Raw genomic sequence first — 15,565 nt, 5'->3', positions numbered from 1 at the left:
CACTGTTTTGCAGCCAGAGCCAACAGGAAAGGGGTCTGCTATCCATAACTTTAATTCCATGCAATAATTCAGTGCATGAATAAAGTGAAGCCAAACCTGATGCTGAACATTACAACTGCGTACTGTATCTGCAATGAGATGTTTTACCTATAACGGGCAATGCAAAGATGGACTTTCCCAGAATATCTCTGCTTTGAGGTATTGGAATTCTGATCATTATCCATCTGTAGAGGGGGGAGAAAAAAGATAATGTGATTTCAAAAAAAAGGAGGAATGGACAGTTTTCCTGACAGGTGATACAAATCAGTGAACACACAATATCAAGGAAAAAAGAATTAAATTCTAACATGGAACACAACTGGTTAATTTTACTCAGAAAGGCATATTCCAGTGACCGAGTACTTAAAACAAATGCTGAGTTTAGAACTGGTGCCACTGTCAACTTCCAAACACTGGCAAACAATGAGTATCACACAAAATATCCCCCCTTGCCAATCCAACCCAATCCACAGCATCAGCATCTGCTGAATGCCACCTTTTCCACTAACTGAAAGAAATAATGTATTTTCTTCTGGATTTAATATCACATTTAATTCAATCCTGCAAAGCCACACATTTATTCTATTACAAATCTGGTCTACAAAACCTGGAGATTTAATTGCGGTGTTGAGTCAACACAGACTCTGCCTATTTTAGCTCTGCACGAGGTGTCTAGTGGTAAAACAGTAATTTCTGCTATGCTTTGAGCTCGTGGAGGTTTTAAAGTGAGAGATGAACTTCCCTCCACTTACTGCACAGTTTGCTGTGAGCCATTTCAGAAAAAATTACCAACTTTTTGCCTGAGCTTGAGAGAACTTTAATTAAGGTAAAAATACTGGGCTAACAGTGGGATGAAATTAAGAACTGAGCAAAATTTTACAATCTAGACAGAGTGAACACTGAACTGCAACTTTCAGGTCTAAACTGGTCCCTGCCAAAAGCACTCCAGAAAAATACTGAGTGAAGTCCCTTTTCCTCTGAATGAACTTCTGAGGGGTGGTTTAGCCCAGCACGCACTGTCCTGCCAGCACTCAGCTCCAGCACCAGGACACTCCCAGCCAGCTCCCAGGGATTCCCCCTGTGCAGCACTGGGGGATCCAGGAAAATCTGCCAGGATTATCACTCTGACACATTTATATGGGCACCTCATCGAGCACACAACCAGTAATGGTTATTCTAGAAGGCTTTTTAAATAGGAACAACCAGGGCAGTTGCAGGTGTATTTTTTGCAGAGTATCATTTACTTATTTATTTATTCCAGACTTCCCAGCATTATGCTCCATTTTTCACATTTTCTTCAAACACTCTCCCTTGGGTCTAGGTACCTCTAAAAAAGAATGGAGCTTAATTTCTGAGAGCCTGCATAATGTAAGTGTGCATCACATAATGACACTCCAGAAGGCACAAAACGTACAATTCTGCAAAAGAGGGCTTGACATCCTCAGTGAGAGATAACTCAAAAATAATGGAAAAGGGGAATTAAATTTGACGTGCGCTTCCTCTGTTCCTTGCTGTTAGTTCTGCTTCCCTAAGTCTCCTTGCTAAGCTGCTTTTTCTGTGGCCTCTTCAGAAAGCAGTGAATGTTTCCACTTTTCAGTAATGCTGCTACACAAACATACACAAACATTTCCTGTGGGTAATCCTCAGAAACGCCCATGGAATTCCCACTATGCAAGAATCTAACATTTTCTTGAATATCCTCGGGCTTGTGATCCATTTGGAAACATTTTGATTCCATCAACTCTCACAGGTCCAGCAGCAACGAATGTAACATAGGTAGAAATTATGCACACAGTTGCAACTTATTCGCTCCTGTAAAGACTGAGAAAGGGTTTTCTTGAAATGAGAGGTAAAATCTGAAGATCATTTCCTCATGGCTGTCTGCCCATATAAACCAGGCTATTTAACAGAAATTAATACCCTTCTACAAAGCTTACAACATTTGTTCTGTGCAGTTTTTATATTCAGCATTTGCCCTAAATATTAAAAATCAACTTGTTATGGCACCTCTGAAAAGCTCTTCTGAGCTTCCCATTGGATTTCTACTGGAATTCTACTGAAGAGCAGAAAAGCCTCCTAAGAAAGGAAGAACAGAACCTCTCAAAATATGACTGAATACAAGATGTGGAGTTGAACAACAGGAGGTTTAGTGACAACATCCTGCAAGTTTCACTTCCATTTCCTAGGCTCAGAATCCTTTGGGAGAGGCTGGGGAGGCTGTGAGCAGGTGGTGGCTGCCCTGCTGTAGGGGGGAGATTCACACATCATAAAAACCAGGCAGAGAACGAGTCCTGCAGAATGAACCATTTTCCTGCCACAGCATCCCCAGGGCACCACAAGGAACTCCAGTTCCCTTTGCCCAGGCTGTATCAAAGTCACACCTTCTGGGAGACAGAATAAAGCACTAATAAACCTGCCTAACACAGCCCTGCCCCACAGCAGACACAGCCAGAAATGCTGGTTTGCACCTCACCCAGAAGCACCAAAATGCTCTGTGTGCATCACTGGGGGCTGAGATCTTCAGAGAAGCTCGAGTTCCTCACACACCCGATTTTTATCCTGTATAAGTGGGACATCAACTGCAGCTTCTTTGAAAATATCCCTTAAATTCCCACTGATCACATTCCCAACTTGCCTCAGAAAATGAGAACATTCATGTATTGATTTTTTAAAAGCAGGTGGATCAACCTGCATCAGCCTGCTGGAGCAGAGAAGCCTCAGCCCTAAATCACTTTTTCAGTAAAAAATTCAAAAAGACTCACGTCTGAATCAAATCTGCATCTTGGGGTACCAGATCTTGACTTGGACAGGAATGTAGGTTTGACAGACAGTTGTTCTGGTTTGTCTCCAGATATCTGAAGGGGTCGTATAAACTCTGAAATCACACAGCGACTTCCAGAAGGACTCTCATGACCTGGCAGCGAACAAAACACACACGAGAATAAGGAATGGCTCTCGAGCAGAAACACTGCCAGTACACAGCAGAAGGTTGTTTTCCTCTCCTGCTAAAAATCGTTCAAGAAGAAGACTGTGGTGGGTAGACTGCAGAGCACAGAAGCAGCTCAGCCTCCCAGTTCCCAGACTTTTGGTAAATTGCTTAAGTCAACAATACAAAACAAACCATAATGCAGAAAGTGAAGGCATTTTAATTCCAAGAATTCAAAAGTGAAATTTCCCCCAGTGGAAAAAAGCCCACCTTGGTTCTGAGCACCCTGATATGTTTGGGGAAGTTGTGAGACACCCTGTGTAACACACCCAGCACTAAAGCTGCCGTTAGAACCTTTATTTCTTTTGGGGACTCTGTCATATACTGGCAAGCAGAATGGAGTCATACATGTGCCTTCTAAAAAAGAGACTGAAATGCTAATGATTTAAGTGGCAGGATATTCACGTTGAAATGAAGTTGTTTGACTCTTGGCAGGCAGGAAGTGCCACGAGCACCTGCTGCATATTCCACAAGAGTTCCTCACTGACGCCAGCACTAGACCACGTAATTTGGTCCCAGTGCCATCTCTCCAGTTTCTAAAATGTGGAAACTAAGGCTGTTCACAAGGAAACATCTCTGAAAATCCTTTTGGAATCTTTTTATTGTGCTGTTTTGAAACAGTTTAGAAGAAAGGAAAAGACAGATTATACTGCTCGTTGAACAGCCTAAGGAGGCTGAACACTCTTATCTCCTCCCAACTCGGGTGAAAACCAGAGGTGAGACAAGTAAAAAGAGCAAAGTCATCAAGGTTCCAAGAAAGACTAATAAAGCTTGGTACAAAACACTTGTACATTTTTTCCTTTTACTGTCAGTTTAGTCCCCAAAGCACATGAAAGCAGGAATTGTAAACTGAGCTGAATTTTACCTGCAGCATGAGCAGGAGTTACAGCAGAGCACAGTGTGCTGCTGACACCTCCAGATATGCAGAGTGCGTTCTGCCTCTCATTAACACAATGAGCCTGTGCTCTAATTTCTCAGACCCTGATTATGTGTAGGTTCAGCATTTCCTCTCCCGTTCTGCCAGAAGTCTGGACAGCAACGTTTTGCTACTGAATTGCAAGATTCCCAGTCCACGTCACCAGGAATTATCAGCGGAACCTCTTTATTCATACTGCAGAGGAGAATAAGCTCCAAGAATATCATCAGAGGGTTTTTCTGGTGTGCTCATTAGTCCAATATGATTAATTTTCTCTGCATCACTGTAATTTACAGCAGGACAGCTTAAGCCCATTGACAGCAGGGAAATATACAACTCACCATACAAAAGATTAATTACAACCAGCCCCACTTAGAGCAGTCCCCAGACTGGAAAAGGGCACATTTTTTATTCTTGGAACCTTTCTCACATATATAACAGAAAAGTCCTCCCCATTCAGGAACCTTTAGCCAATTCAGCTCCTTCTGTTTGCTGTTAATGTGTTTGCCATATCAGGCTGTCAGCACCAAGCTATAAATAATCGGGCCAACTGTGATTATTCATTGAAAGGAAGCTGCTGTTTGGTCTCAGACCTCCTGCATTCTCCAGGCTTTGTTTTTAAATTACTGGCACGAGGTACAAGATGTGGAGGAAGGTTCTAGGGCAATGCAGTGCCCTTGCTTTGCAGACATATAGGATAATAACTAGCATAGGAACACACATTGTCAGGAACTCCAGGAATATCAGGATGCTGGAAGATATGGATCTGTCTGATTTTTTTCACTTGGAAAATAAGATACATAAAATTTACCCTGAGTCCTTAACACAACGGAGAAAATTGTGGTGTAGCTGTGACTGCATGAAGGGCCTGGGCACAGCTCTGGCCCCAGACAGCACTGGTAACCCCACACAGCCCCCACAGACACCTCACTGTCCTGCAGAGGGACTGAACACCCAACAGCAGCAGCCAGAAACTGGGAAGAACAGATTTCCATGTCAGCCCTATCAAAGAACTTCAGCAGTGAGCTCTGTGTACTCTGGAGAGGAGCCTTTAGTAAAGGTTATGAGACAAATATTATATGTAAATTCATGTGGATTCTATGTATGTAGAGCCACAGCTGGGTTAAAAAAATAAACACAAGCATCATCAAGTAATGCCTTTGCAAAATTGAGATTCAGAGTGCAGGAAGCACATTCCTCCTGAGTTATCTGTAATCTCCTGGTCATTTCTGCAGAGGACGTCTGCTCCTGCAGGTTGTGAATACAGGAATGCAGGCAAAAAAGGCTGCATTTAAAAACTGGCGTAAGTTTGCCTCCAAAAAAAGAAACTGATTGAGCCTGGTTCTGGTGTTCATCCAAGGAAATTGCATGGATGGCCCTGGGCTTGAACAGCAGAATGTGAAGGAATCAGACCTACAGACTGTTTTAAAGCTTGTTAACTGGAAACCTACAAAAAAAAAAACAAACAAACAAAAAAACCCAATAAAACACCTTTCCTTTTATATTTTCCCTCTGGAAAAAAAGGGAGTTAAAAATAAAATATACAACAGGGCAGCTCATAAGAACACACAGCAGCAAGTAAAAATGTCTTTTTTTCTCTTTAAATACTAGAAAAGAACCTTATAAAGCCACAGGGGTCTTGTCCATGAAGTCTTTTTAAATCCATATATGCTCAAAATGGTTTTTATTTTCCCATGACTGGGAAATATTTGTTAAGAAAGTCTGAAAAATACCCTATCAAGGAAAAAGGAAGAGCACCAGACCTAATTTAAACGTTTCAGGAGAATTAGATCTGTCCCTGTGTGCATTACAATTGGACTTTCCATTTTATTTACTGCAATTGCTGATTCCATATGGACTACCTAAATTATCTAGAAAGACCATTTAAATGAGCCTCTTAACTGATGAATAATAAATCTTAAGGCTTCTGTATCTGATTGTGACATTATTGTATGTTTAAAGTGAACTTTTCATGCTCTAATCCATCCTGGCTGGGTTTATTTCATTTCCTGATACATCCAAACATCACCAATTAATGCAAAGCAGCTGGCCATTAACTGATCTCATTTCCATCATTTGCTTTGCTCTGAAAGCTGTCCCTGTGTTCCCTCTTGTGTTCTTTCTTCCTCACACATAATAAAAATAATTACACTTGTGGTTTGAAGAACTTGCTGTACTCTACCATCGTTATTGAGAAAGGGTTGGTTTCAATAATTAGAAATCCTGCCCACTTGCTCAAACATGACTTTATTGTTATCAGTGCATTCATACTGAGGATGAATGTTGGCCAAGCACTTCTGATGTTTAGACACAAGTGCTGCAGGCCCTGAATTCTAAGTGCCATAAAAATCAGTAGGTTTTGAGAAAAGGTTTAGAAAGAAAGGCCCTTAAATGCCTTGGGTACAGACCTGGCTGTGTTTGCTGTGGTTTTACTCAAGGGTTACTTGGGAGATTTCAGTTTGAAGTTTTCAAAAAGGTTTTTCCATTAGCATTAGAGGAATAAATATAAATTAGTTTGGAGAGTTTGACTGAGTACCTTAAAATGTTTAGCTGATTTTCATTTTTCATTAGATCAATTGCAGTGATACAGGCTGGACCTTCACTTCTGCCTGAAGGACAGTTCAATACCTAATTACCTTTCCTTTTAAATTAATTGTTGCTTTGAAAATCCTGTCCTTAGAGACATGAGGGGATAATGCTGTCGGTATTAAGGAAATTTCTACTAAACTCTTATGACTATCAGGAAATGCCTTCGTAATTCCCCATTTCGTGTACTTTGGTATCCACTCAGGAGAGGCTCGCAGCTCCAGAAAAGCCCAAGCACTAACAGGGAGCACGGTGGGCACAGCTGCCAGCAGCTCCAGTTCCGTGTTCAGGGAGCCAAGGCACACGAAGCAGAGCCGCTGAGCTGAGCTGAGAGAAGGATGTCACCTCGGCACCTTCTGCCTCGGCTTCACATCGAGTTAGCACCCTTCACTGACAGCGACTGCTCGTCTGCAGCAGCTGGGAAATCATTTCTGATTTCCAGGCCCCTGTGCCCCGGAGTTGTTCTAGAAGCTTAGGAAAAAAAGTCAAAACCTTTGATTTTTCCAGTTCCTTTTCATACTTATTTTCAAGCAACTTTGGGGGAATCTGTAAGTTATGAGAATGACCTGATAACTGTTCCTCTGCAGGACAACTGAAGTCATTCCAGCCTGGGTGACACTGACCACACTCCCCACATGGAATAACACACAACCTAAAGTGTCATTTACATGGAAGTTGTTTTTAAGAGTCCCCAGGTAACCTCTTGCTTTGATCTCTGTAATTTTCCAATGAATAATGGATCGTTTACAAAGCTCTGCACTTAGGAGAGCCGTTGCCTCTGGCAACAGGAGATGACCTGGTGAAAGTTCAGCACAGATCTTGGATAAACACATACTGTTGACTGTGCTGGGGACTGTAAGTGTAAGAACATCAGTACAGATGCAAATGAATTTTTTTTTTAACTTTATGTTCTCCATTTCTTTTGAAACTATTTTTTGCTTTTTAAAACATTTTACTTTCAAATTTTTAAGGAGAAGTGCATGATTTCTGTTAAACAAATGAAACTGAGCCCAAACAATTTTCATGTCTGTCAAAACACTCCATTCATTTTCCCCGTGTTCTACTCCATTTATTTAGATGATTTTTTAATGTAATGGCCAATGCAGTGTGTGGGGCCTCCGTGCTTTCTTTCCCCATTAACTCTTCCGTCAACAAGACAGCAGACCTACTCCTGCCCCAAAACAGGGAAGGGTTTACAACAAAGCCTGGATATTCAGACAGCCATGCTTCTTACAGCAGAGGTACACTTTCACATGAGGAATACATAATTTTAATGCTGAACAGGTTTCTCATCACTACACTCAACAACACTTAGAGAGAATTTTGCTCACAGCAGTGCCCAGGTAAGACTGGAACAAGCTCAGCGAAGGCTTAAGAGATACTCTGAAATTCAAACAAGTCACCAAACAGAAACAGGAGCGGATTCTCTCTTCCACGCGAGCAGCGAACTCTCTGTACATCACGGACTTGCACCAGGGCAGCACTGGCACCAATAACTGCTGTTCCTTACCTTTGCCTATAGAAGTGGCTATTCCATTCATTAACTGGGACAGGGATTTGCCAGGAGAACCAGAGAGATCCGAGGGTGCCAAGGAGCTGCTGCTCAGGAGGTCGATCTTGCCCGCCTGCTGCCGGAACCTCTCCAGCTCCCTGGACAGGAGGTTAAACTGCTCGCTCTGCGTCCGGCATTTCTCCTCCAGCTCCCGGACCTTGGCCTGCACAACCAACACAGGCATGCCGTGAGAGCACAGCAGGGCTGCCTGCAGCACGTTCTCTGAGGTACCAGGAAGACAGGACAGGCAAAGGATTTGGGATAAACAGGCCCACAGCCTCCCTCTGAATCCTCGCCCACACTTAGACCCCAACCCGCGGGCAGCCCTGCAGTCAGTACTGAGGCGATTTCTCCTTTCATCGCCAGTCTCCAAAGGGGAAATTCCTCATCGTGGATTTTGGCAGCGCTAAAAAATCACTGCCAAGAACACCTGCAAAAAGATCCCACAGTTTTGTGACTTCTTCACACATCTGAATGTCAGTTTTGTGTGCTTTTCCAACCTTCTCTAATAATCAGGTGTATTTCTGGGGTTTGCCCATCTTCTGCTATTAAGCTGAAGCCTCCTAAGTTGCTACATTAACATCTGTGTATTAAAATCCCAGCAAGAGCAAGAAAACCCCCAGTGACTCCTGCAGAATTTGGGCCCAGCCACTGGCTGAACTGCCCTTAAAAACAATGCTGCTCACTGTAAAGCCAAACCACAGCAGGCACCAGCCAAGAAGAGGCTTTTGTAAGGGTGGGAGAAGTACCAAAATATAGCATTTTTGTTTGAATTTTGAGGCATCAGGCTTTAACAAAATAGAAGCTAAAAGATAAGCTTCAGCTGGGAGCTGGGAATCTGCCTACATACGGTCATGAACCCCTGGTGTGAGAAGATGGATGAGGTGATGTCAAAGACATTCCCCGGCTGAAAGCAATGACAAAGGGCACGGGGAACTCAGGGGGTGTTCTACACGTTTTACTCCAAACATATAAAGAGTAGTGAAGACCCCACAGCATGAAACCCCCTTTTATCCAGATCTGCACATTCACTGTACCAGCTAAATTAAGGATATAATAATGTATCCCACTCCGGTCCTTTATGATGAACAAACACCACTTTCCTTCACTAAAAACCCCTCTTGTGCTTAGTCAAACAACTGTACTAACAAAGGAAGTCTGGATAATAATTAAATTCATTCAACTGAACTAACAATTTCAGTTTCTTTAAAGAAAAATAACATTCTCGGTTCATATAAGAAAAACTGTACATTTTTTATATCAAGAAAACAACATGTATTACATACCACCTGTAGAAAGACCCTAGCTAAAGGAAAATACAGTACCCAGAAGAACCCAAACATCCAAATTTTCTACTACACAATGTGGTACTTTGTTCCTTTTCTAGTAACACATACTTTTTGAAAGTTGGAATGAATTTTGAAGATACCATTTCTTTACATTCATAACACACAAATGAATTTATTTCTGCAAAAGAAATCTCAGGGGTGTTCACTTGATCGATTATGAAACAAGACACAGTAAGAATCAGACATTGTGGGAGTTTTACACGAACATGAAATGCTTGGGGTTTTTGTCTTTCATCTTTTCACTGCGGTTTCGAGCAGATGACATGTCTGACTTTGCTACTTGTTAATTTGCTGCATGAAAATGGCATCTATGGACAGTGTCAAAGGACAAATTAAACAAACATTAAGCAAACGAAGAAGTAAACTGCTTTGGGTTTTTTGGTCCCCACTTTCCAATGAAAAGTTAAAGGATAAGCTATTCAGCTCTCTAAGAATATTTACTGACCTTTCCACATGCAGTTACGGAAACTCTAGCACCACATAAAAAATAAAAGCATCACAATCCTGACCTCAACAAGAAGCTAAGGCTGCCTTAAAAATATTTTTGAAGAAGTATTAATATTATTACTTGTTAACTTAAAAATTATTTGTATTTTGATAACTGCCTTCTTTGTCTTTTCTTCTGAGCATGTAGAAATTTCAAGTTTTTCTCTCACAACCATACGAAGCCTGGAATAAAAATGCCTTTACTGCTTTATTTTTAGCAGGGTAGTGAGTAAGACGTGAGCACGAAGCTGGTACTTTATAAAGAAAATCTGCCATAAGATCCACGACTGAGCTTCCAGGAGGCATCCCCATGCTCATCCCTGTTCCCTGACCCCAGGCATGTGCTCGCTTTGTCAGCCAGCCAGAGTCACCTCACTGGAGAAAATCTACAAATCTGTGTCGGGCCCTGCAGAGCCAGACGAGCTCACAGCCTCAGCATTCCGAGTTTTTCTGCTGTGCCGTGGCTCCTGCCGTACACCCTGTCCTGGGAAGGGGGAGACTGAATGTCTGTCACTTGGGAGCTGCCAAGCTCCTCACACAGCGCCCAGCGCTGCTTCTAAAATTCAAACGGCTTCTGGAATGCAAAATGAAGCAGACTTCATCCATTGCAAGACAGACACTGTGCACACAGGACAGGTAAGATGATGAGCAACTTTCCAGGTGGACAGGTTTGAATTCAGAGCAGTAATTAGCATGTTCTGCTGTGCAGCTATTATCTCACAGTTTAACTGTTTGCAGAGCAGCAATGGCTTTCCCTGGGTGGCTCCAATCAGCCTCAGGTGAAAGTATCACATGGAACAGTCTCTGTATTAGCAAAGAAACAATCTGAATTCAGACAAAATCCACACAGTCAGAAAGTTACAATCTCGAGTGAATTACCAAACCATTCCTACTGGGCATGCTCGTAAGGAAGTGGATTTGAAAACCAGGATCAGAGCTCTCATTAAATCATGCCAAGATCAATTTCCTGTAGAAAAAGTATTCTGATTTTGATGATTTGGTATGAGGCCAATAAATGCAAAGCATGCTTGCATAACAATGGTTCTAGCACGCATCCCATGCAAGGTGAGGCAGGGCTATTGTACTCATTTTCAAGGGAAAAGTGCAGGATTCAGGACAGGGAAAGGAGAATTTATGCCCTAAAATACCTGCATGCTGTCCAAGGTGTTCTGGATGAAGTGCAAAGCAATAAATCCCAAACAAGACACAGTAAACAAAGAGATGTGAAATAAACAAAGAAATAAAAACAGTTTTGAATACTTTTTTTACATTTCAAAGCAAAGTACATTAGAACAGTTACACGTGTAAAAACATGCATTAACACAAACCACGCTAGAGAAATCAGCACTGCTGCTGATCTGAAACTGCAAAAGGCACATTAAATAAAAGGCTAAAAAATAATGTGCTTGTGGCAATAAAAAGCAAAAGCTTTGGAAACTTGTTGGGGTTATGCAAATCAGAAGCTGCAGACAAATCAGCTCAATAAGAATTGTGCTCAGCTTGAGGGGGGTGAATAATCTCTTGCCTGACTTTCTACCAGGCATTAAATAATAATTTCACCTTATAGTCTGGAAGCTAAAACAAACTTTATACATATGACGATAATGAAAGCCTGTAACTGAAACACATTCTGTGGGAATATTAACTTTTATAGATATTAACAAACAAATGCTTTAATTTTTTTTTTTTTAAAGTTTGTCAAAGCACCAGGGAAAAACCACCTTTCACCAAGGCATAGCCAGCAAGTACACACACAGAAACACTGTGGGAAGGGAAAAAGACTGGAAATTACCTTGAGATAAAAGCAGATCTCTAAAAGAAATATTGACAATGCACTTGCTATTATCAACCCATATTTTTGCACATCCTTCAGGACACGTACGTTAACACTTAATAACCATTTAATGCCTTTTCCTCTGGCAGAAAAATGAAGTGCTCTCTCTCTAGCACAGCCTTTGAAGGTTTTTTTGAAGTATCTCAATTCTTTCATTAGGTTTACAGTTTCTGGTTCTTTAACATGTTGCTTTATGTTTATTAGACAGTATTTAATTAGGAACCCTGGGTAACTGACCGGTATTTGCTGCTATATTTCCAGCCTAATAAATCAAAATTAATCACTCCCTTTAACAGTATTTTACAAAAAATGGAACCAAAACAGAAACATACATCACTTCCAACAGCTCAGCTTAATGCACTCCTAACTGAATTATAAATCTTAAAGGATGCAATTACATCAGAAGAGAAAAAAAAAACGCCATTTGCGTACATACTCCTTGAAATGTGAAAAAGTGACAATGCTGTAAAAGTTATCCCGTTCAGAAGGGGCCCTGAACAAGCCAAGGTAACCCAGAGGATCTTACCTCTAGCAACTGAACTGCTCCCTCATGTTCCTTCTTAGCTTCAACCTGAGCCTTGTTTTCATGGAAAAGGAAAAAGGGAAGAAGAGGGGAAAGGAGGAAGAAGGAAATGTCATTAGTCATGCCACATACAATATGCTGTAAGCACATAAAGCAGCACACTTATCCTCAAATCCAGAGCCAGCTTCCATCTCACAGGGGCGGCTGTGCCAGCACTGCTCCGGCACTCCGGCTCCAAGCCTGGAAATCACGGCTTGTTTCAGGAGGCCGAATCCCAGCCAGGCTGCAGAGCAGTGGCGTTTGCTGGACCAACACAAGCGTGTTCAACATGCTGCAACATCAGCTCAGAACTCCCCGAAACCCTCTAAATCCAAACTGAAATGCAGTTTGTTATTTGTTGGGGGGTTTGTGGTGCAGAAACCTCCCAGAGCAGCTGGGAGAAAGTTATACAAAAATTAAGCTCATTCTTTTAATGAAGCAACAGCATTTATCACCAAGGAAAACAGCTCACAAAACAAGGCAACCACAAGACAGGCTGTTTGGAAAGAGGAGTGCAACATTTATGGTCCAATCAACTGAGTCAAAGACAAAAAGAGGGAATCAACAAGGGCAGAAAAGTGTATCGTGTGTAGCTTAGAAATTCAGTTGTCAAATTTTGGTTGGGAAAAGTCTAAACCTTAAAACCAAATAAATAGCACTCATTAACTTTGGGTTACCCTCACTTTACTTTCATTTACGTTTTCAGTGTCTCCTTTATTGAAGCTGGCCCAAGACCAGCACAAATGTTGTTAACCATTGTGTCATTCTGCACATTCCTCCCCAGAGAAAAGTCTTAAACCTCTCCTGTTTAGCGGAGGACAACACCCCACAGCCTTTCTAACTGAATGTGCCACACAGTCCCAGGATGGACATAGGTGCAGCTTTGTTTAACTTCATTTCCCCCACTGCTCAGGGCTGCCCTACTCCGTTATTGCCTTCAGCGGGAGCTGGGTCAGGCTAGAAGTCCCCAAAAGCACAGACCCAAACCCACAAACCAAACCCACAGACCCTGAGTGCCCTCCCTGTCCTGCAGGGTGACAGAGCCCCCCTGCCCCCACAGCTCAGCCCCATTCCTGCCTGCACCACAGTAATAACTCTCACTGCAAGCAGGGGATAAAACACTGGCTCCATGAGCACCAGCAAACGTGACAGCAGGTAATAGAAAGCCTTGAGTCATCCATCATGACAAGTTTAATAAAACCTCCCCAGAGTGTGAGTTCTGGATAAATGATAACAGAACCTGCATCAATAACTATCTCTCTTAGACATCAAACTGCCTTGTATTAAGGTTTTCTCACAGAAAAAGACCATCTGATTCCTCATTAACACAAAACCTCGATGGACAATATTATGTTCTTCCTTTTAGGCTGAAAAATCTGATCAGTCTGTACATATATGAAAAAGAGAATGAACTCTTATTTGTATTCAAAATGTGCCAGCAAATGCACCGGGCTGTAGCAGTGACTGGCTCTGCTCTGAACTGCACATTTTGGTGGTTCATCAGCACCTGTACAACAGCACCAAGATGTGCTGTGAAAGCCATCCTGCTACTGCCCAGACCTTCTACTTCCCTTTGGAAACACTTTTTAAGTAAAGATGACTCTAATAAAAAAAACAAAAGGGAAGAAAGAATTTAACAAGCACGTACTCGGTCCATTGGGAGGCCAGCTCTGGATGAAATGTGAGCCAGCAGCTCCTGGTTAAAGCTGGCAGTGATGTGTTGTAGTTCCTTAGATAACACATTTATTTAAAGTATTCATCTGCTGAGCTTGTTGCACTGGGTGAAATAGCAAGTGCAACACAGCCTGGGCTGTGCTCAGTGTCTGTTACGCTGCAGCTCAGCACCAGGGACAGCAGGAAGAGTGGCACAGAGATTTGTCTCCTGCTGCCAGTCCAAAGGAGGATTTATTAGAAGAATGTAACAAAAATTAGCAACAAATGCTGTATCTTTCTTTGATTTCTTTCCTTTGCCAGGAAATTTAAGCCCAAAATTTATGAGGCCGCTCTAATAAGAACAGCTGAATATAACTAGAAATGGCATTCTGCAGTGTGCCTAAGTACATTTATTGAGGAAGACTGAAAGAAAATTAACTGGAAGATTTCATTTGGTCAACTACAGCTTTCTATTTCAAGCAACTATATTAGATACATCTTTTATTCTGCTGAGAAGGTCCCTCTGTGCAAATTCTCTACCAAATTATCATTAGCAGCATTATTTCTGTGTTTTCATCTACTCCAGCAATTGGAAAAATCAACATTAGCACTGAGACAATTGCTGCTTTAAGTGACTTTGGCAAGACTGAAACTCAACATCATGTTTTTTGTACTGCGATGAATACTGAGAAATTGCATTGTGGAAAAAAAGAAGCCTCAAAGTGATTTGTGAATTAGAGAATGACCTTGGAAATGAGGTATTTAAGCAACTGTTTCATTTCTGTGGTGAGCTGACGCTGGCTGGACACCAAAGCCCTGCCAAGCAAACACGACGCATTCTTGAAAAGGAAGATCAACTGTGATGTGTCAGTACCTTGACGAGACTCTCTTTAATCTAATTTACAGGAGAAAGGGAGCAAGAACTGCATGTCTGGCAGAGGAAGCCAAAGAAATCCCAACAAAACACTGATATGTCAGTGAGAATGTTAACAGCACGCTGGAAATGGTAGAGACCTCGCACTTCGATTACCAAGAAATTAAGACCGGATTCCTCCTTGACATTTAAGAAATGCACAAGTATTACCAAACCAAATATAGAGGGAAGCAATAGAAATACAAAGGAAATCCATGAGACTGTGTCCCTCTTATCCCTTTTGGGTAACAGAAAAACTCAGATACAGTGGAGTCAGGTTAATGCTCACTGGCATGAACATTTATAAATCCTTTAGCACAGCCAACAGCCCCTTGTTACAGCACAGCAGCAGTGCCATGGAACAATCCAGGGCAGGGACCAGCCTGGCAGCTGGGTGGGAATTCCTTCAAGAATTCCTTCTCACCAGGAGATCCATCCCACGCCGTTTTCTCTGTCCACACAACTCTGGTCCCACCTGCCCCTGTCCCCATGTACCTCCTGCAGCAGCTCCATCTCCTGCCCTGCCCTCTATCCCCACATACCTTCTGCAGCAGCTCCATCTCCTGCCCTGCCCTCTATCCCCACATACCTTCTGCAGCAGCTCGATCTCCTGCTGTTTGGCGTTGAGAACAGCCAAGGCTTGCTCATGCTCCAAATCCAGCTGTTTGCGCCGGTCCGCAGCACGCTGC

General features: G+C 42.2%; 1 protein-coding gene across 1 annotated transcript in view; it reads right to left on the bottom strand.

Annotated features, from left to right (window-relative positions):
• The window catches only part of RIMBP2 (RIMS binding protein 2), a 123,144-nt gene that overhangs the window by 23,678 nt on the left and 83,901 nt on the right, over positions 1 to 15,565 (bottom strand). Inside the window, 6 exon segments of the mRNA XM_017734751.1 lie at positions 148 to 224; positions 2,802 to 2,953; positions 8,038 to 8,242; positions 11,063 to 11,083; positions 12,275 to 12,325; positions 15,466 to 15,519. Coding sequence (XP_017590240.1) covers positions 148 to 224; positions 2,802 to 2,953; positions 8,038 to 8,242; positions 11,063 to 11,083; positions 12,275 to 12,325; positions 15,466 to 15,519 — 560 coding nt within the window.

Source organism: Corvus brachyrhynchos, unplaced genomic scaffold, assembly GCF_000691975.1.
Source record: "Corvus brachyrhynchos isolate BGI_N302 unplaced genomic scaffold, ASM69197v1 scaffold114, whole genome shotgun sequence".
Classification (NCBI taxonomy): Eukaryota; Metazoa; Chordata; class Aves; order Passeriformes; family Corvidae; genus Corvus; species Corvus brachyrhynchos.
The sequence above is the reverse complement of the archived record's forward strand: the minus strand, read 5'-3'. Positions and strand labels throughout refer to the sequence as shown.